Source organism: Zingiber officinale, chromosome 1B (genome assembly GCF_018446385.1).
Source record: "Zingiber officinale cultivar Zhangliang chromosome 1B, Zo_v1.1, whole genome shotgun sequence".
NCBI lineage: Eukaryota > Viridiplantae > Streptophyta > Magnoliopsida > Zingiberales > Zingiberaceae > Zingiber > Zingiber officinale.
This window is the reverse complement of record NC_055986.1, coordinates 3113840-3136836: the sequence shown is the minus strand read 5'-3', so window position 1 is coordinate 3136836 and position 22997 is coordinate 3113840. Positions and strand designations below refer to the sequence as shown.

Here is a 22997-nt window from a genome sequence, read left to right as displayed (position 1 = left end):
TCAATAGTAATATAAAACAGGAATACTAATGTGAAAATAATATTAGATACTGTAAAATGTTGAAGCTCCGGACTTAAATAAAGAATGGGTGCAAATTAATGCTAGAATTCTATTTGCCATTTTGTTTCGATATATTAGAAGAAAAAAACACTTGCCAGTTTCACTGAAATGAGAACCATGACAGTGATGAAATGACTAATTTACCAAGCCAAACTATACCCTTACTGCAAACTACCACTGATTTCCTGGTTTCCAGGCAAGAATCTGATGATGTGGATGGGAAAGGGGAGATATCTGATTCCTTAAGAACGATGGACCAGAAGTTCTCAGATAATGGAGAAGAAAGAAAGGCCACCCATTGTCTCCGTCAATTTCTCCTGCTCTCATCATTATCACCCTCTGCCATCTTGTATTGCAGTTGAAGTGGAGCAGAAATAAATTGTTCCCGGCAGCGACTGAAATGCCACGATGTGCATCTACAAAAGTGAATTGAATCAGGGCAGGATCTTGTTCTTGATGGCGCATGAGAAAAACAGGCATGAACAGTTCACAAACTGTTTTTTTCCCCTCTCTTCCAGAAAAACAAAAACAAATAAATCAGCAATTTTCTTTAATGTTGCAGGCTGCGGCTACAGAACGTGGTGGTTCTACTGGAGTAAAACAGCAACGGCCACCTGCTTTGGATTCTCCTGTGCTGGTGGAACACAGCATCCACATGAATCCAAACCTGAGATCATGTGAAATCCAACTGATTAAATCTTTTAATTTTATTTTTTTTAAAAAAAATTAACAGTTTGCTCTTGCTCTGCATACCTTCTTTTTCTCTTTCTCTTCGTAATAAATCTCAATAACCAGTGGAACATTAGCATCGGGAAAAGTAGGAAGGTAAATGGATAATATAGAAAAAGTAAAAGAATATATAATTGCTACGTTATCGATGTAGATCCCCTCACGTAACAAAAAAGAGCGAATAATTAAAATTATCAGAATAAATATTAAGGGAGCGCTCCATCAATTTATTGCATCTTCCTTATTGTTAGAGTATCTTCCTCCTTGCTTTGGGACTGTGGGAGCGCCGCCAGCCATGGCTTCCCTGCTCTTCAAGGACAAGAAAGGTGGCGGGGGAGTCAATTTCTCCTGCGCCTCCCCAGCCTCCGCCGCTGTCTGTACCAGCATCGACCTCCGTTCCACCATCCATCCCGCCGGCGGCTCTGGCGGCCGCACCCTCGACCGCCACACGCTGCACCTCCAAGACCCCCGCCGGCGGCCCAAGTCCGCCGCGCCCTCCTCCATTCCCCATACGCCGACGAAGCCCAAGACAGTCCGCCCCAAGAGCTCGGAGAAGCTAAGGAGCGGCACGTTGGGCACCCCGGGATCCATGAGATACCTGCTCGGCGGCGAGGAGGACGACGGCGGCGGCGTCATTGTCGACGGCGCTTACTTAGAGGAAGGAGGGCGGGAGTTGGCTCCTCTTGTGTCACTAGACCCGCCGACGCTGAAAGCGTTGACGAGCGAACCGGCTGGGTCAAAGGCCTGCTCTGTTTCCGCCGCTGCCTTCGCTTCTGCTTCAGAAAGGCAAAACCAGGTTAATTACTGTCCCAAGTTGATATTTTCTTTGAAGATTTTGCACAAAAAATCCGATCATTTTGGGCATGAAACGAGGGACAAAGTGGATTTGTTTCATCCAGTACTTTGCATTCTTGCTAGGTTGTGGTGTTGCGAGTGTCATTGCACTGCAAGGGGTGTGAAGGAAAGGTGAGGAAGCACATTTCCAAGATGGAAGGTGAGCAAGTCCGAGCATCTCAGTGGAGCTACAGTAGTGTCTCAGTTCGTGAAATTTAATCAGTGTTTACCTGTTTTGGGTTCATCATTAGGAGTTACATCTTTTGAGATCGACTTCGCGTCGAAGAAGGTGACGGTGGTGGGCGACGTGACGCCGCTGGGAGTCCTCAACAGCATAGCCAAGGTGAAGCACGCCCAGTTCTGGTCATCGCCTGCTCCACCATCGGATTTGATTCCTGGTTACCACAGTAATTTCAGAGCTTGACTTCTGTTATAAAAAAAAACAAAATCTTGCTGATGACTGTCAACAATAAGGAAAACGATGAATTCATGGTGAGCATGGATGGACCAGGGAGACGGAAGCAGGACGTTGAATTGTAGGGTAAAAGAAATAAGAAAAACAGGGGCTGAGTTGAATTGTTCAGGTTTCATTGCCGTTTCTTTCTGTCTTGTTTGTTTACTTAGGGAGATGAATGTATAAATATCATTTTACTTGTAGTAGTTTCTTTAGGATCAGTGCAATGGTTCAGCTGGTGTGGAGATGATGCATGAATTTGCATGGAAACAGGCAAATGGTAAGCTTGAATGGGTGCCATGCTTCGTACACTGTGCTAAAATGGAGACAATGAGGCAAGAAACAGAGCAGCCGTTTTGGATTCTAGTTCGTGCATTGAAGGAAGCATTCATGTTTTGTTTGGTCGTACTATCGCAAATAATTTCCTCATCGACCTTCAATTATTATTTCTGAATTGTTACCTGGTGAATTCTGCAAAAATATTACTGACGTGACTAGTGTCTGCTTTTCAACTTGTTTAGCTGTTTTGAGCCACACTAGAAATCCAAAAGGAATGGATGACCTAGAAATCCATAAATATACCCAGCATGAGTAAAACGTAATTGAAAAAGAAAATTGCAAGATAACTACTGAGTCTCTATTGTTGGTGTTAACTGATCAAAAAGGGCAAATGGCTGCTTAAATAGTGTTACTCAGCTTATTTAAAGGCTTTGTAGTGTTCTAATCACAGGAAATGCGGCACTGAATAAGGTCAGGTAATGGAGTGGATTGCTTACAGGTTTTCACTTACTTTGGTTTTATTTATGACAAGCTCTCATTTAAAATGGATCAGAGAAAAATGACAATAAGAACAAGACCCAAAGCTAAACAAAAATGACCCAGAAAATGGTGATCTAAACATTCAGAATCTAGAAAACAAATTTTTATCAGAAGTGAATGGATTTGTTCAAATTGAATAATCCCAAAAAAGTTATTCACTAGAGAATTTCTCATCTAAAGGTTGAGGAGCAAAAGTTTCTTTAAGTGGTTGAATAGAGTTGACAGGAATGCATGTCTAAGACACCCACTAAGGCCTTGTTCCCTTGGGAGGGATGGTAAGTTGACAAGTTAGACATAGTAAATATGGGGAAATAGAAGAGAAAATGAAAAAGAACTTATCCTTTTGAATTATTGCCTTGAACTGATTGATTACTTCTAAAGCACATTGATCTTATTCTTTGAGTTGTGTGATTTCAGGATCACAGCTTCATCATCCATTCGATGCTAGGTCCCTACCCATTCCTGTTCCTAGCATGGTTTAGGCCCCAATCTCCAGCAACTCCTCTTCCCTCCTCCAGACTTCATCTTCCCATCAGAAGTATTTAATTGTTCACCCAAAAAGCTTTAATTAATTTTCCATCTAGTTTTAGACGGATGGGTTCTTAGTGCTACAAATCATCTATTCAAAGATTCATTCTCACATTGAAGTTTAAATCTATCGTTCAATTTATCTCTTCGAATAAGAATTCCATTTTATCTTTTCCTCTTCTAATTCTGAATTGCAAAAACAATATTTTTGCAGCTATACAAAATTTCTGGTGTCTTTTATATCATAATAACCAAAGCGAGCCAACAGACCACCCACAATTTAGATGAAATTTCAGCAGAACCCCTACCATGGAATAAAATCTAGTATTCTTCGAAAGATCAATGAGCCGTACTCAAAACTAAATCAGATTTGATACATCTCTCAGATTCTCTCAGATTTTCAGCTATATCGAAGATATATAAATTTCAATTTGAATCCTCATTCGACGCCCTCAAATTAAGAAACTGAGGCGATGAAGAGTATGAATCCACCAAGAAGAAACTCTATACAGAAGAACATGAACAACCAACCACACATGATTTAAAAAAAAAAAAACACTAGGGTAACTTCAGTTTACCTCTACCAGAGAGATCCAAATCACTTTTCCCCCTTTGCTTTCATAGATCAGACAGTAAATCGAGCAACAAGCAAATCTAGCTATAGATAAAGGAAACGAGAAGAAATCTAACCGGATCGTTGCCTTCCTCAAATGGCTGAAGAGTGGAATCTTCGTATGAGAACTGCCAACGCCGTTGGTCGTCCCCTCCGCTTCTCCGGTTGTTCTGCGTAAGCGTACGAAATCGATGATGTCATCAACGGACGAGTTTGGCTATGCGTGGGCCGAACCGAACCGAGACGGACAGGGTTCGTAAATGGTTACATTGTGTCAAAACTCCTAAAAAGTTCTTATTTTATATTTTTGCGCTCCTCTTCTTTTACAACTACAAGACTATACCTTTAATTCGTAATACAAAATTAAATTTTAACTAAAATCTACGTATCTCGATTTTATAACTTCAATTATAAGTTTTTAGAATTATGTAACGTATTTTTTATTCGATAAAAGTATATATATTTTTGACAAAGCAAAAACGTCGTCCCAGGTATACAGAACTGCCAATACGATAACTTACACGTACGACAAAAGAGCACAAATACATATCATGCAGTCGTATACTCTCTTCCTTCGAGTGATATATCTGATCTCACTGAAGTTAACACAACATAACTGGAGAAAAAAATAGAATGAAAAAACGAAGGGGAACAAATTAAAGAAGATTCGAACACTGCTATTAAATATTTCTTGCGATAAAAAAAAAAAAGAACTTACTAGTAAAAGATCTCTGCATATCGTCGAACATAACGTGCGTGCACGCCTCGAAGCTGTGCGCGTGCATGCATGCATGTTTGAACATGCATGACTGCGTGCCTCAAGCTGTGTGCGTTCTCTCCCTCTTCTTCTGTACTGGAGCAAACTTCAATCTGAAGACGACGACGTTTTGCTTAGCAATTAAGTATATCGAGGAGAGCCCAACGAAGGGTGTGCACGTTATTAATTTCTGTTTCTGTTTATCTACTGCTAGCGTGTATCTGTAACGTGGGACCGCCTATTTCTCCAGGTTCTCGACACGTAGCGAGAGCAGGACGATCATCCGCTGCCTGGACAACGCCAACACCCATAGCCCGTCGGTATCGATCGACTTTATCGTCTGCGAGTGAGCCATTCATGAATTTTATTCAATGTTGGCTGTGTCGTCAAACTTTAACTCGAGCCGTAGTCCCTGGGGATGTGGTTGTGTTAATTTTACCTATTGATTGTATTATTTTTAAATTTTCAAATATATAAAAAAAAAAAGGTCTTTAGCCTTGGACTTATTTGGTGGCGATTTATAACTCGAGCGGACTAGAAATGCTGGCTTCACCATTGAGGAGATGCAGTAGTTTGTGAGCGATTATGTGCACGACAAGAGCAGATCCAATGCTCTGCGAATTATCACACGCCATGTGTACCATACTGTTTCACGTAACTCAATCAGAAAACTTGCAACTCAAAATTAATTTTTTTCGATTAACTATATGATCAAATTTATTTTAGCACCAATATCCCCATATCATAGTGGATACTCTAAAGTTTTGTTTGGTGCTTCCTTGTCCGGCGTTGAGAGCGATGGTCGATCGTGATGTCTGCCTCCCCTCTTTGGGAGACGACGGACTTGATCTGAGATATACATTTTGACCAAAGATACGCACAGCAAGAGCTGGACGACGGGTTTGAAATTTGAAGAACAGAATAGGTTGGTTGGACCCGTTTAGTTCTTAAATAAGTTCCAAACGGGCCATGCAACCATTGTGGATTAGAGGATAGAGACCTAATTAACATGTTATAGACGGGTGTAATATTGTCATATGAATTACTAGTTGAGCTAGGCAAAGCAAGCTAAATGTGCTAAATGCGCGGACCTATAACGTCATAATAGTTTAAGTATACGTAAGATGCATGGTTGAAATCTTCAATTTCTCATTAAAAACAAGTTGATTAGGTTTAATAAATTAATTATACCTGTTAGTCTATGACTCATTTGATCTGCACGATTCTAAGCTTTTGCTCCATAAATAATTTATGTATACCACTCAGTATTATCAAAATCGAGAGTTTAGGTAAAATTATTAGAGCAGTCATAAAATCAGATCGTAAAATCGTAAGATTTTACATCATACTTTAAATCAATTTTAAAAAAAAATTGATATATATTTTTTAATTAATCATTAAACATTTTAATCTAAATTATAACATAAATCTACATATAGAATATTTTAATTCAAATAATCATAAAATATTAATAATTTTAAACTTTTAAACAACTAAATAATTATCATGAAAACGTAACATAAACATAAATTCAAGTCTAAAGCTTAGTGCTCTATTTACTCTAAAACATGAGTGAGAAAGGAAAAGGAATCTATGGTGAAAAATTATCTTTGGAATAAGAGAAGAGTAAATGTGAATAAATCTCTTCCTTTTCATACTTATTTATTTTGATAGAGGAAGGTGGGTACATGCAACATAATTTTATAAATAAAAAATGATACATTCTTCATTTTTTTAGGTACATGATATAATTTTGTGAGTTAAAAATGGTACATGCATAATTTTTTATATATAGTATAATTTTGTAAATGAAAAGGGGGTACATGCATCATTTTTTTCCCATCTGTTGCTTTCCGTCCGATTTTGAGATAATAGATTTTGACTCTAAAACTATTCTTGATGGATTGCGTTTCTTTCCCATCTAAAAATTTTAATAAAATAAATGACAGAAACTTTTCCTTAATTTTGGTTTATGCTCTCCCAAGTAAATTGCCCATAAGTCCAAAGATAAATAAAATACAAGATAACAAATTAATATAAATCATTCATAGATAAGTACAAATCTAAAATCGTCCATTTAATCCAAAATGATTCCCTTTTATTAACAACACAAAATCGATAAAATTATCTCAAAAATCATATTTTTACATGTTTAAATGTGATTTTATGATTTTGAGCCGATTTTACGATTTTGATCTAATTTTATTTTAATTACTTTAACGATAAATCTATCTAGCAACTGGTTAAAATTGAATTGTAATTAATATATAGAGATGATATTATTAAAATATCCTTTACAAAGTGTATTCCTGATTAAATTTTAGTCATTTAGTAATGTTTTTATTTTAATAGATGATTTTATCATGATTTCACTAGATTTTTATAAATAAATTATAATTTTATATGAATTTATGAATCAACTACGATTTTGATAGCATTCATACCGCTCATCCAGCAAGCCTCTTCCCCATGCGCAGACACGGGAACTGGATGCGTGCGAATTTTGCACGCTCTGACCGGACGGATGCTTTCACGGGGCCGATTGAATTCAATGCGTGCATGCACCGGGCACTTCTAAGTGGAGTCATGCATGCTTCATATGACCGCCGTTGCCTTACACACGCGAAAGAATGAATTCATTGTGATCTCCGTTGGTTTCCAGAATGCATGTTGCATGATGAACAACTATTCGGCGTTTCAGTAGATGATTGACTCAGAGGCCCAGGCAGCGGCAAAAGCATTCGGCAGACTACTCAAATTCCTACTACGGACATCAAAATCTGAGAAGTTAATTGCTGGACGTGGATCCTCGCTTGTGCTTCTGATTCCGATGGATAAACAGGAGAAAAATCACCCACTTTCAAGATTAATCGAGGTAAAGGTTCTGACACTTGGATTATTTTTAAAAATAAATTAAAAAAATATATGATTGACTTGATTTAGAATAATTTGGCATGTAGACAAAATGACTCTTCGTATTACAAACGTTATCGAGTTTAAGGGCGACTTCTTAAAGCTCGAATTATATGATTCTAATATATCATGTAATATTATAAAAATTTATTAAAATATCCTTAATAATTAAAGTTTTAAATGAGATTTTTTTATGATCTAATTTACAACGTAATTACATGGCTCCACATATATATATATATATATATATATATATATATATATATATATATATATATATATATATATATAGAACAGTGAGATATCAACAGCTTTGTTTTATTTATTTATTTTTTATTTTTTAAATATTTTAAATTAAAAATAAATTAACATTTCTTTATATAAATTTCTAATACATTAATATATCCCCTCAACATATTACAATACACAATAAATACTTAAATTAATTTTATTTTAAATTTTTTTTAAGCCAAACACTATAATTTAATTGGAAAGTCTGAACCCCAGAAGTAAAATCTAAAAAAAAAAATAGCTTTGATACTATAACCCAAAGTCTGAACCCTAGAGGTAAATTTTTTTTTAAAAAAATAGCTTTGATACTATAACCTAAAACCTGAACCCTAGAGGTAAAATCTAAAAAAAAAAATTTTGATACTATAACATAAAGTTTGAACCCTAAATAATTTTGATACTATAATCTAAAGTCGGAATCTTAGAGGTAAAATCTAAAAAAAAAAAAAATTTTGATACTATAACCTAAAGCCTGAACCCTATAGTTTTGATACTATAATTTTTAAAAAATATTTTAATTATTTTTGTTAATTCAAAAATAAAAAAAAAAACTAAAACGGATGATATCCTCTGCGTGCGTATAGTCATGTACTGTGCGGACGTGTAGGATATATATATATATATATATATATTTTTACTGTGCTTAAATTATAAATCTCAAATTTCACCTCTTTAATTTTTTTTATTTAATTTTCGAAACCTCTCACAAATCTGTATTAGAGTCGTATAAGCTCGGCAAAAACCAATCCATAAACCGGCTTGGCTCGAGCAGAATTGGAAATGGTGATTTGGGAATGCAAAAACGTATTATTATCGATAAACGGGTTATTGGTATGATAAATTGATCATAATTTTGCAAGTCATTTTCAGCTTCTCTGTCTAGCTTAAAAAAAACGTATGTTGTTTTGCTAACATTATTTATGTTTATCCCGGGTAGCTTCTGGAGTATGTAAATTGATCGTCGAGGTTAGTGTTCGATACTATCTCCGTAAATGATATTGCTCCACTACGGTGCTTAACGGATTGTTGCAATTCGTTCCCAAGATACAACGACGACGAACGTTTCGGAATCGTAGCACTCCGACTTCCAAGACCAGCGAACCTTCTAATAGACTTCTTGGACTCTTGAATGCACAAGATGAGATGAATGCTTGAGGAAGAGAAGAGAAGATTGAGTGATTATTCCATCATCTGGAGGGTTCTATTTATACTGAAAGAAGAGGTTGAGTGTCCTTTGGGTGAGTGGATGTGTTCTTTGGGCTGGATCGATCTAGATCATCCATTCTGAAGGGTTGTAACCCTTCTCCAAGCCCACTTCAATCTCATCCATCAGATCTGAGGAGTTGTGACCCTCAGATCCCGCCTATTGTCATCAGCCATCGGATCTGGATCCATTGATTCGATACTTCAGATCAAGTCTCATCCCAAGCCGTCAGATCGTTACTCTTTGCGATCCAACGCTCTAGATCGCATCACAAGCGATCCATCATACCTATTTGATCAACGTTGATCAACGGTAGCCATCCATTCCCTAAGTCAACTGTCCAGTCATCTCCCTTTGCCCACGAGGATGCCGCATAGGTACTGCCACGTCAGGTACGAGCCTGACATGTCACCCGAGTGCCACGTAGGCACTGCAATGTCACCTGGAGCATAAATTTAGTACAAAGTGCGCCTACAAAACGCCCATTGCGCACGTGGCAGGTGGTGGGCTCACAGGTGCGAGCACCTGCTCGCCCTGGGCTAAGGGAGCACCTGTCCTTTTATTTTTGTGTTAACTCCATTAACACATCTTCATTAATAAGTAGAGAATACACATCGAGAATTTCCGATGTGGGACTATTTTCCCATGCACTTTATTAATGAATAATAAATGTTATTTTGGGCCGACTTTAAACATTAATTTCTCATTCACCCTTAATCGGTTTTGAACAAATTAATAGTCTAAATCTATCTACGCGAATCGTAGATTTCAATTTTGAAGTCAATTACGACTTTCAACAATTGATGGCTTCCTTCCTCAAAATCGTTTTGGTCCATTTAAGGCCTCAATATCCAACAATCCCCCACATGAATGGAAATTAATGCAATGCGTATATGCATGCTGACACTTTACAAGAGTCCAATCGATAAGTCACTACATCGGGAGAGGTAGCTTGTGGCTTTGAACCTTCCGTAGTGAAATGCTATCGAGTATACTAGGCTGCGCAGCGAACGTGATGTCTTGAACTGCTCAGCTGTTGGTGTATACTTAGACAATAACACCCACACAGAGATCTATCTCACCTACTTTAAGTTCTCATGGTTGGTTCCGTTTCGGCCATGGATACCATCTTGGATTCATGAGTGTTTCATTGAAGCGGCCTGTCTTCACACTCACATAGGTGACACTTCTATCAAGAGTATCCTACCATACTCCACCTTATCAGGTATAGAAGTCACTAAAAGCATAAGCTTAACCTCACTACATGAGGTAGGACAACACAAATTCATCCTAGGATTGGGATAGAGATAAACTATCTAATGTGCTGGACCACAACTTCTGTAACTTCGTTGTCCCATTGAACCAAGATCTTGGGATCTCCAGTCAACAAGGTTGGGTTACCGCTACAATCGTTTTCAGTTGTAGATTTTTAATCACATTCCTCTTGATGAGCAGTATACTTGATCTCGACTCAACCCCTTCGTTAGAGGATCTGCCAAATTATCTTTGGACTTAACATAGTCGATTGCAATCACTCCATTCGAGATTAACTGCCTAATGGTATTATGTCTACGACGTATATGTCGTGACTTCTCATTATACATATTACTCTGTGCCCTTCCAATCGCCGATTGACTATCACAGTGGATTAGTACGGCAGGCACAGGTTTCATCCAGCTCGGAATATCTTCCAAGAAATTCCGCAGCCATTCAGCTTCCTCAGCTGCTTTGTCTAGTGCTATAAACTCGGATTCCATAGTTGACCGAGCAATGCAAGTCTGCTTAGTGGATTTCCAAGATACTGCTCCCCCACCGATCGTGAATACATATCCACTAGTGGATTTGGAGTCTTTTGTATCTGATATCCAATTAGCATCACAATATCCTTCCAACACAGCGGGATATTTTCCATAATGTAATCCCTAGTCATAGTATATTTCAAATATCTGAGAACTCGCATCAATGCTTTCCAATGGGTGTCGTTTGGATTACTCGTAAAACGACTCAGTTTGTTGACCGTACAGGCAATATCCGGACGTGTGCAGTTTGTGACATACATCAAACTGCCTATTATCCGAGAATATTCCAACTGCGATATGGTCTCACCATGGTTTTTCGCTAAGTGTTGACTTAGATCCATAGGTGTTTTCACTGTAGAGAGATCGTACGCATTGAATTTTTTCAATACAGATTCTACATAATGGGATTGTGTTAAAACTATCCCTTCTGATGTCCTGAAAATTTTAATTCCCAATATAACATCTGCTTGACCCATATCTTTCATATCAAAATTTCTGGTCAACATTTTCTTTGTAGTCATGATTACATCATGATTACTGCCCATTATTAGCATGTCGTCTACGTATAGACAGACAATTACATAGCCTTCAGGTGTGTTTTTGACATAAATGCATTTGTCACATTCATTTATTCTGAATTCGTTTGACAGCATTACTTTGTCAAATTTTTCGTGCCATTGTTTAGGCGCTTGCTTAAGTCCGTACAACGACTTAACAAGTCGACACACCTTTTTCTCATTTCCAGGAGCCATGAACCCTTCGGGTTGCTCCATATAAATTTCTTCTTCCAACTCACCATTTAAAAACGCAGTCTTAACATCCATTTGATGTATTTCAAGGTCATACAATGCTGCAATGGCTATTAGCACTCGTATGGACGTAATCCTTGTCACCGGTGAGTATGTATCGAAGTAATTAAGGTCTTCCTCTTGCTTGTACCCCTTGGCTACAAGTCTGGCATTATACTTGTCAATTGATCCATCAGCTTTATACTTACGTTTTAGTATCCACTTACAACCTAATGGTTTATTACCAGAAGGAAGTTCTACTAATTCCCAAGTATGATTATTCATGATAGACTCAATTTCACTATTGACAGCTTCTTTCCACATTGGAGCATCGGGTCTAGAGAGAGCTTCACTTAATATTCTTGGTTCCATTTCTGACATGAAAGTCATGAAATCTGGCCCGAACGATTTCTACGTGACTCTTTACTTTGATCGTCAATAGTCCTTTTATAACAGCTAAGTTCGGTAACGTCATTTTGTTTGAACTTCCGTTGTTATCACTTTCAATGTTTTCCTTTTTATTTGGAAATACGTTTTCAAAGAATATCGCATTCCGAGATTCTATGGTTGTTCCCACATGTATATCAGGAATGTCTGATTTGTGAACTAGGAAACGATATGCACTACTATTATGGGCATATCCGACAAATACCGCATCGAACGTTTTAGGTCCGATCTTTACTTGCTTTGGTTTAGGTACTTCAACCTTTGCCAAGCACCCCCACACTTTCAGGTATTTGTACGATGGCTCGCGGCCTTTCCATAGTTCATATGGAGTTTTATCATTTTTCTTATGAGGGATTCTGTTGAGAATGTGATTTGTCGATAATATTGCTTCCCCCCACAAGTTTTGAGGTAAGCCTGAATTTATCAACAAGGCATTCATCATTTCTTTTAGTGTCCGATTTTTACGTTCGGCAACACCGTTTGATTGAGGTGAGTAAGGCGCCGTTGTTTGATGGATAATGCCAGATTCTGTACAAAATTCATCAAACGGTGCACCATATTCTCCACCTCTATCGCTTCGAATTATTTTAATTCGTTTGTCAAGTTGGTTTTCAACTTCTGTTTTATAGGTTCTGAACGCCTCTAGGGCTTCGTCTTTACTTCTTAAAAGAAAGACATAACAGAACTTTGTGCAGTCATCGATAAAAGTAATAAAATATTTTTTACCTCCTCTAGTTTGCACAAATTTCAAGTCACATAGATCACTATGTATTAACTCTAGAGGAGTTGTTGTCCTTTCCACCGAATGAAAAGGTAGTTTCGTCATTTTCGCTTCCACGCACACTTCACATTTGTGTGTTCCGTCAACATTGACGTTTGGTAATAAATTTAATTTGACGAGACGTTTGAGAGTATTATTATGCACATGTCCGAGTCGATCATGCCATAAATTAAAACACTCAACAACATAGCTGGAAGCATTTATTTTATTACCATCAAAATTTCGGAGTACAGACATTACAACCATTTTGAATAGACCCTTTTCTAGGTACCCCTTTCCTACGAAGACACCATTCTTCGTAAGTACAAAGTTGTCTGACTGGAACACTAGCCTAAATTCGGCCTTGATCAATGCCGCTCCAGAAACTAGGTTCTTACTGATGTCGAGAACATGGAGTACATCAATGAATGTTAGCTCTTTTCCGGACGTCATCTTCAGAACAACCTTTCCGAGTCCAACAATTGGTGACGTCGTGGAATTACCCATATAGAGCTTCCTGCCATTTATCGGAGTATACTTGGAGAACATCACCTTATCGGAACAGATATGACGAGTTGCTCCAGTATCAATGAACCACTGCTTCGGGTTGGTATCCACCAAGTTGGCTTCAAATACAATTGCAGTGAGATCCAAGTCCTCAAGAGAGGTTGCGACATGATTCGTAGCATCCTTTGGCCCCTTGGTTGGCTTCTTTGGGAGTCTGCAGTCCTTGGACAGGTGTCCTGCCTTTCCACAGTTATAGCAGGAGCCTTTGAATTTCTTTGCTTGAGCCTTCTTTTTGAACTGCTTCGGCTTTTTAGCGTTCGGCTCGACCAGGTTGGACATTTCGTCTATAGTCCGCTTGGTTCCTCTGGAGTCGGATAACTTTCGATTATCCTCCTCTATTCGTAACCTCAGGATCAGGTCTTGCAGCCCTATCTCCTTTTGCTTGTGCTTTAGGTAATTCTTGAAATCCTTCCATGACGGAGGGAGCTTCTCAATTACCGCAGCAACTGCGAATGTCTCGTTCAGCTTCATGCCTTCGGCGTCCAGATCATGCAGTATTAATTGCATATCTTGGACTTGAGATGAGACGCTTTTTGAGTCCACCATCTTGAAATCCAGAAACCGACCGACGATAAATTTCTTCAATCCAGCATTTTCGGTCTTGTATTTCTTCTCAAGGGATTCCCATAAAGATTTTGCCGTCTCCAGAGAACAATATACGTTATATAACGTGTTGTCCAAGGCGTTGAGTATATAATTGCGGCACAGAAAATCTCCGTGAGACCACGCATCGCTAGCAGCCTTACTACCTTCCGTAGCGGCTGGCGTGTCTTCGTGCAAAAACCGTACAAGGTTTAGCGTTGTTAGATAAAACAGCATCTTCTGCTGCCATCTTTTGAAGTCAGTTCCGGTGAATTTCTCCGGCTTTACTCCGTGTGGAATGGTTGTCGGAATGGCGGTCGGAATGACGGTCGGAACGACCGTCAGAATGTCGTTGGTAGCCATATCAGTTTGCACGAAATATCGTTTACGACTGTTTATCCCGGGTAGCTTCTGGAGTATGCAAACTGATCGTCGAGACTAGTGTTCGACACTATCTCCGTAAACGATATTGCTCCGCTACGGTGCTTAACGGATTGTTGCAATTCGTTCCCAAGATACAACGACGACGAACGTCTCGGAATCGTAGCACTCCGACTTCCGAGACCAGCGAACCTTCTAGTAGACTTCTTGGACTCTTGAATGCACAAGATGAGATGAATGCTTGAGAAAGAGAAGAGAGGATTGAGTGATTATTCCATCATCTGGAGGGTTCTATTTATACTGAAAGAAGAGGTTGAGTGTCCTTTGGGTGAGTGGATGTGTTCTTTGGGCTAGATCGATCTAGATCATCCATTCTGAAGGGTTGTAACCCTTCTCCAAGCCCACTTCAATCTCATCCATCAGATCTGAGGAGTTGTGACCCTCAGATCCCGCCTATTGTCATCGGTCATCGGATCTGGATCCATTGATTCGATGCTTCAGATCAAGTCTCATCCCAAGCCGTCAGATCGTTACTCTTTGCGATCCAATGCTCTAGATCGCATCACAAGCGATCCATCATACCTATTTGATCAACGTTGATCAACGGTAGCCATCCATTCCCTAAGTCAACTGTCCAGTCATCTCCCTTTGCCCACGAGGATGCCGCATAGGTACTGCCACGTCAGGTACGAGCATGACACGTCACCCGAGTGCCACGTAGGCACTGCAATGTCACCTGGAGCATAAATTTAGTGCAAAGTGCGCCTACAAAGCGCCCATTGCGCACATGCGCACGTGGCGGGTGGCGGACTCACAGGTGCGAGCACCTGCTCGCCCTGGGCTAAGGGAGCACTTGTCCTTTTATTTTTGTGTTAACTCCATTAACACATCTTCATTAATAAGTAGAGAATACACATCGAGAATTTTCGATGTGGGACTATTCTCCCATGCACTTTATTAATGAATAATAAATGTTATTTTGGGCCGACTTTAAACATTAATTTCTCATTCACCCTTAATCGGTTTTGAGCAAATTAATAGTCTAAATTTATCTACGCGAATCGTAGATTTCAATTTTGAAGTCAATTACGACTTTCAACAATTGATGACTTCCTTCCTCAAAATCATTTTGGTCCATTTAAGGCCCCAATATCCAACAATTTAGGTATTAGAAATTCATCCTGTTAGAAACATGAAGAGATGATAAACTTCAAAGGGTTTCTTTTCAATCATGTCCAATCATGTGCATGTACACTCAAACAAGTAAACTAAATATCCAAAAATTAGGAGAGTCCTTAGCAAAGATCCTCGAATACTCAAGTCAATATAATTCAACTGTCTTTATGCTTATCCTTACATTAAGCTAGTCAATGATGTTCTACAAAGCAAGGGTGGATCCAGTGGGGGGCGGCATCGGCGATCGTCCCCCTTGACGGTAATGAAACCCCTAGTATTACGGGGTTCCACCGGTGGAGATACAGGATATCACCCTTTATTCCACGTAAAAATCGTCCCTCCATGTTTGAATTCCTAGATTCGCCACTGCTACAAAGTATATATTAGTGATCCGGTTGGAAAATAATATAATGTATTGGGCATGCTAGAAATCTGTTTAAGAAACTATATGACGAACTGTGTGTGTTGGAAATCCATTTGAGAATCAATTTGAAGCTAAGTGCCTTAGGCTGGACAGACTTTTTATCTGGTCGGGCATGCATAGAAAGATTTGTGAGAATAAGTGCCTTAAGCCCGACCAACTTTTTATCTAACCGGACATGCATAGAGAAATTTATGAGCCTCAAGGAGGCTGACTCACTAACTCTTATTCTGATCAAATTTATGGTTGGTCGATTGTGAGGTGGGTCGGACATTCTGGCTGACTTATAAGGTCAGTCGTCTTTAAACCTGGTGAGTTGTTGAATGACCAGGTATGTTATCTTTTCAGTTTAAGAATAAAGCACTAAACCCCTTATATCCAACCAACTTAAGGGTCAGTCAGCCCTCTCCCGAACGGCTTGTAATCCGATCCGGCTGGACCTGAGAGCCTTAGCGCAGTGCAAACAACGAAAGCAAGTGAGGAATGCTCTATTTATTTTTTACTTTGACCACCACATCACCTTGATTTTAAACACCACGTTATCTTCTGAGTCCACTCGTGATAACCCTTATCAACAATCATACAAGTGCATAGGGAAATTATTAGTCTATTAAATAACCCTTTTTTTTGGTCAAGTAGTCTTGCAAATTACTCGGTAAAGAAAATAGATGAAACTAAAGTGGTGCATAGTATGTACTGCAAGCATAGGAATTGGAATGAGTTTGATAGTAGATTGGAATGTAAATGAATATCATTATTTTAATATAGTGTTTGGTTAGTTTGATATTCTAAAATGCAAATCAACTAAAATTTCAAAAATGCCCTTGAAGACAACCATCCGTCGACATTCTCCTCTCTCAGAAATGCCCTCTCATCTCTCAAAAAATACTCTCTCTGTCCACATCTTCGTTGACTATTTCGACGATGAGAAGCTTCACAAGATTACTATCTTGATCAAATTGTGACCTTGAAGATCACCATCAACACGATGAATATATCGACGAATCTAATTGGTTAGAAGTTGAAAGAACTCTACTTTTGGAATGAGATATCAAACCAGGAGAGAGATGAGTTTTATTCATTACCAAAAATGTATATATATATATATATATACCATCAATGGAGAGCAAGGGTCCAACTGGATATGGGATAGATAAGAAAACCCTAATGAGTATCTCCTAGCCAAGAAGTATACACTGAAAAAATTTATTGGCCCAGAAAAATGGGTATTAGGTTCTTTCCTTTCTCCTTTACAATATAACATACAATATTACTACAACCCTACCAACAAAAAGTTGAACGATTGACTCATATAGCATGAGCAACTTCAGCCCTTTATACTACAACTTACAAAGCAGCTCTCACCAAGGTTCGAAGAAGCGAGGCCCAAGCCAACAACTCTTACAACCAATAAGCCCAGTTCCATGAAGTCCAGGGAACCAGTACTACTACTCTATCAATGGATTTTGTAGATGAACAGAACCTTGAAAACATACTAGAGCCTTAAGAGTCCCACACTCCAGTGCCACTCTGATACAATCACTTTCTAGCTCCACCTTCTTATCCCTTATCCTCAAGATGTCTTACTCTTCTCTTAGAAAAATGTCGCTCCCTTCCTTTTTCTCAACAGCTATCTTTCCTTCTTCAAGAAGGAACTCTTCTCCACTAAGTGATGAATCGGATGCGAGCGATAGAGGGGAGGGGGGGGGGGCTAGCTCGACTCCTACTCGAAGGCCCGCGGTCCTTGACCGCTCCGATGGGCAAAACACTATAACCCTTCTTTCCGAAATCCTCGGAAAGAAGTGTATCGTACAAATATAAAGATGTAAGATAGTAACACTCCTACTATCTTACATGAAATTAAGTGCAGTACAAAATAAGATATACCGACAATAGTAGATGAAAGTCGAAGCTCGGTCGGTACTATCGAATGAAGTAGCTTGCAGGGATGACGAAGGCTTGTATCACGAGCAGCTTGCAGAAGAGCACTTGAGTCAATCAGAAGTAGTCAGTCATATACAACCTCAGACTTCGAGCCTCCTTTTTATAAGTGTCAATGTCGTTCGGCCGACCGATCCCTCTGTTCGGTCAACCGAACCCGCTCCCTTCCTTCCTAGCTGGAGTCTAACACTGGCTCGATCTTTTGTATTTACTGATCTTTAAGGGTTCGGTCGACCGATCATGCTTTTCGGTCGACCGAACAGGCTCCTTCCCTGTTCGTCGAGATTTATCGTGATCTGTATTTACTGCGCCATTAATATTGATTGGTTCGGTCGACCGATCCCTCTGTTCGGTCGACCGATCAGCTCTATTTCCTTTTGCTTCTGTTTAATGCTGATGAGCTGACCTGTGCTGAGTCAACAGGGTTCGGTCGACTGATCAAGCTTAGACCGGACTGTACTCTGTTTTGGTCTAAACTGATAGTTGACCTGGTTCGGTCGACCGATCCTCCCGTTCAATCGACCAATCGTGTCAAACATACAAAACAGTGTTAGACAATAATCCTGCAAAACAGATATTAGCACAGTAATATAAAATGCATGAGTAATAATATAAGACAGTAGAACTGTTTTGATCTCAACTTGGAAACCTACCCAGTTTCTTCAGTTGGATCAGCGACCTTATGTTGTTCCCTTCAGGAACTCGACCTCACTATCGATCCTCCAGTTACTTACCTGCCAAACATGGTCCTCCAGACCTGTTTGGACTTTTGTCTGCTCAGTGTCTGATCGCCTGATCCACTAAGACTTTTCCTGCAATATTATATTAGCCAACAATAATAATAATAATACAGAAAACAATGGTAAACCTAATCCTAGATTTACCGAGATCTGCTGGTCCGGTCGACCGCGCGCGATCGACCAAAAACCATCCGATCAACCTTGCTTGGAGTTCACTCCTCTAAGACTTCTCGTTACCTAAGGTTACCACCCCCTAGGATTTTCTCCACCTAGCTTCACTTACCAAGTCTCAATATTCGGCTCCCCAGGGATCAGGTCCTCCAAACCTATCCACCTAGCTTCCACGATATATCGAGATTTCCCTTGCCTCAGTATTCGGCTCCCCAGGGATCAAGTCCTCCAGACCTATCCACCTGGCTTTCACGATATACCGAAATTTCCCTTGCCTAGCCTCCAACTAAGACTTCCCTTGCCTAGCCTACAACTAGGACTTCACTTGCCCAGCCTACAACTAGGACTTCCATAAATCAAGCTCCATACTTAAACATACTTAAACATATTTGTCTGACATTAAAACCTTGGAGGTCAATTGCACCAACAATCTCCCCCTTTTTAATGTTTGACAAATATGTTTAAGTTTGGTCAATTCAAAAGATTTAGATTTCTAACTTAAAGAAGTTTAAGTGCCACTAGCCAAGATCACCGAGCCACTAGCCAAGATCACCGAGCAGATGGTCAAGAAGTTTATCTGGCAGCATATAATCTGTCGGTTCGGCATCCCTCGCCGGCTCGTATCTGATAACGGACGACAGTTCGTAGGGAAGCAGCTCGAATAATGGTACGAAAGTTATGGCATCGAGCAACACTTTACTTCCGTGGCGTATCCCCAGAGCAACGACCAAGCGGAAGTAACCAATCGGGAGATTCTTCGGGCTCGGCTTGATCACATGGGAGGGAGCTGGGTGGACGAGCTGCCGGGCGTCTTATGGGCCATCCGCACGACCCCAAAGGAAGGAACGGGCGTTACGCCATTTCATTTGGTGTACGGCGGCGAAGCAGTTATCCCAATTGAAGTCGGCGTCGAGTTCGTCCGGATCCAGAATTATAATGATGATAACGTCGAGCGGAGGAACATGGAGCTGGACTTGATCGATGAAGACAGAGACAAGGCGGTCGTCCAGCTGATAGCGTACCGACAGCGGATGAAGCAAAACTACAACCGACGCGTAATCCCCAGAGCATTCCAAGTGGGAGACCTTGTCTGGAAAAAAGTAAAGCCAGTCGGCGACGTTGGTAAGCTGGAGGCTCCTTGGGCGGGCCCCTTCAAAGTCATCGAAAAGCTCCGCTCGGGTGCTTATTATCTGGAGGATGAGGACGGACGGACGGCGGCGGGACCGACTATGGAGCGCGAATCATCTCCAGCCGTACCGAGCTGGGTGAGAGGTGCGCTAAATGTAATTTTATATGTTTTGGTCGTCCATGTCCTTGTAATGCAGGAAGCAAAACGATAAAAGATGGCAAATATCTTCGTCGAACGGAAGTGTTAAAATTAGCCTTAAAGGCCGTCGAGCTCCGACGTTAAAAATCGAGAGTCGAGCCGGCGACTATAAACCCTCCAAGCGGAAGATCGTCGAGCTCCGACGTTAAAAATCGAGAGTCGAGCCGGCGACTATAAACCCTCCAAGAGGAAGACCGTCGAGCTCTGACATTAAAAATCGAGAGTCGAGCCGGCGACTATAAACCCTCCGAGCGGAAGGCCGTCGAGCTCCGACGTTAAAAATCGAGAGTCGAGCCGGCGACTATAAACCCTCCGAGCGGAAGACCGTCGAGCTCTGACGTTAAAAATCGAGAGTCGAGCCGGCGACTATAAACCCTCCGAGCGAAAGACCGTCAAGCTCCGACGTTAAAAATCGAGAGTCGAGCCGGCGACTATAAACCCTCCGAGCGGAAGACTGTCGAGCTCCGACGTTAAAAATCGAGAGACGAGCCGGCGTCTATAAATCCTCCGAGCGGAAGACCGTCGAGCTCCGACGTTAAAAATCGATAGTCGAGCCGGCGACTATAAACCCTCCGAGCGGAAGACCGTCGAGCTCCGGCGTTAAAAATCGAGAGTCGAGCCGGCGACTACAAACCCTCCGAGCGGAAGACCGTCGAGCTTCGACGTTAAAAATCGAGAGTCGAGCCGGCGACTATAAACCCTTCGAGCGGAAGACCGTCGAGCTCCGACGTTAAAAATCGAGCTGAAGCAGTTGGCTAAGATAGTCTACTGATGAGTTGTTTCGCCGAGCGGACACGTAACCAAAGGTACTTGGCGAATAGCTAGCGTAAATTTCAGTTGCGAAAAAGTATACATTCATCCGAGCAGACTATCCACGCGAAATACTTCGTAAAAACCCCTTTCGAACACAAGAAAGGTGGGATGAGGGGAGAATTACGAGGAGAAGCAGGCGAACATAAACGGTAGTTAGCGAGCCGAGCGGACAACACGCATATGGATTAGCAAAGGAAAAGGCATAGCATTATAGAAAATAAGGTCGAACGGCCGAGTTACAAAAAGTGATAGTTTTTTAGCCGGGCGGCTGGATTACATATAAACTACTCCAAATAATCGTAAAGATCCTTCGGGATGTTGTCGAGGAGCGCCACTTGATCTGCGGTCGGGATGAGAGCGGAGTTGGGAAGAAGACCCTTGGACTTCAAATATGTTGTCGTGGCGGTCATAGCAAGGTCGAAGGCGGTGTACATCTGTTCGCAGACTTTCTCTGAAAATTCAGTTGAACGGATGTAGTTTAGCCGCAGGGCTGCAACTCGGCCAGGCTCAGCCTCCTGATATTCTTTGAAAGCCGCTTGGGCGGCGGCGAGGGACTCTTGTAGAGTTTACAGTTCGTCCTTATGCTTAGTTGCATCGGCCGAGCGGCCCGCCTTCTCTCCGTCGAGCTGCTCCATCAGCTCTTTCACCTTCTGCTCCAGCCCCCGAGCCTCTACATTCTTCTTCTCCAGGTCGGAGATAGCCGTGTTCTTCCGCTCGGTTGCCAGGCTTATCTTGCGATCTAGAGATTTATTCACACGCTCAAGCTCGGCCAAAGTGTGGGCCTGATCGGCCGTCTTCTTCCGCTCGGCCTCCAGTAAACCTTGGGTCTTTTTGAGCTCCTTCTGAAGATCGGCATATGAAGGGCCTTGGGAAGGAGCGCCGCCCGAACTCCGTAGCCTTTTGAGCTCCTCATCCACCATAGCGAGCCGGTTGGAGACAGCAATCTCCTCCACCCATCTCTGACAAAATTGTTAGTAGCCGATCGGAAAGAATGTGAAAAGGACTTTATTTTCACTTACCCCTGTGGCCTGTTGCATGTGGCTATTCGCCAAGTTGCTGAGTGGGATCATAGCCACCTGCGCCCGAGCGTCGACCCACATTTCGGCTAAGGGCCCCTTCATTGTGATCATATGCTCGGGCGCGGTTGGTCGATCGGCCTCGGGCAGCAGTTCTTCGGTGAGGAGGTGAAGTGAGACTCGGATGGTGCGGCGCCGACCGGGGGTCGTCTAGGCGGACGCCGGGGAAGGATCGGAGGCCGGCGCAGAAAATTGGGATAAAATCGCTGACCGATGGACTTTGTGAGAAGTAGGTGGAAGGGTACTGATCGGAACGGCCTCAAGGGGGTCCGCAGACGCGTCTAGTTGAGAAGGCGTCCGATCGGAAGAAACCGTCTCCACCTCTGGTGCTTTGCCTCGAGAAGCGACGGTGGCCCGCTCGGACGGATGAACCGCGGACGTAGCTGACCGAAGGGGAGTCTCCACTCGACGCCTCTTTTGTTGGAGAGGCCGCTCTTCCTCTTGCGCCGAGCCCTCCTCCCGAGCGGAAGGCTCTCGACTTGCAGTTGCGCCAGCCGCTGGCTCTGGGAGAGAAGCCTGAGCGGCTGACTCCCCAGCGTTTGTTCCGCTCTCTTCTTCATTAGAGCCGACCGGCTGGATGCCGAGCGTCTCCATTTCTTTGGCCGCCGCATCTTTGAGTGCCGCCGCCTTCCTCTTCAGAATGCCAGCCATCACCGACTCCATGACAATATTCGCTGCAAAGGAAAAAGGAAAAAATCAGTTAGCAAGCAAGGCAAATGTACAAGTGAAATTCTTACCGAAGCCGCTCGGGAGGGGTGTTCTGATGGGACTCAGCCCGAATATGTACATAACGCCTTCTGGAAGAA

General features: G+C 41.5%; 1 protein-coding gene and 2 long non-coding RNA genes across 4 annotated transcripts; 1 reads left to right on the top strand and 2 right to left on the bottom strand.

Annotated features, from left to right (window-relative positions):
• Positions 1-73: 73 nt before the first annotated feature.
• On the bottom strand, positions 74-951 carry LOC122046996. The gene is made up of 2 exons (XR_006130454.1): positions 814-951; positions 74-727 (listed from the first exon to the last, which is right to left on the bottom strand). It is a non-coding gene; the product is annotated as an uncharacterized LOC122046996 (long non-coding RNA).
• Positions 952-1084: 133 nt separating this feature from the next.
• Positions 1085-2280, top strand: LOC122046981 (protein SODIUM POTASSIUM ROOT DEFECTIVE 2-like). Its single transcript, XM_042607976.1, has 3 exons — positions 1085-1585; positions 1708-1783; positions 1875-2280. Exons 1-3 carry the CDS (start codon positions 1085-1087, stop codon positions 2045-2047), a joined length of 750 nt encoding a protein of 249 aa, XP_042463910.1. The 3' UTR covers positions 2048-2280.
• On the bottom strand, positions 1423-4946 carry LOC122046989. Of its 2 annotated transcripts, XR_006130448.1 has the most exons (5): positions 4756-4946; positions 4115-4653; positions 2539-2639; positions 1854-2018; positions 1423-1562 (listed from the first exon to the last, which is right to left on the bottom strand). It is a non-coding gene; the product is annotated as an uncharacterized LOC122046989 (long non-coding RNA). The 2 variants fall into 2 exon arrangements; XR_006130449.1 differs by lacking the exon at positions 2539-2639.
• Between the last annotated feature and the right edge of the window lie 18051 nt (positions 4947-22997).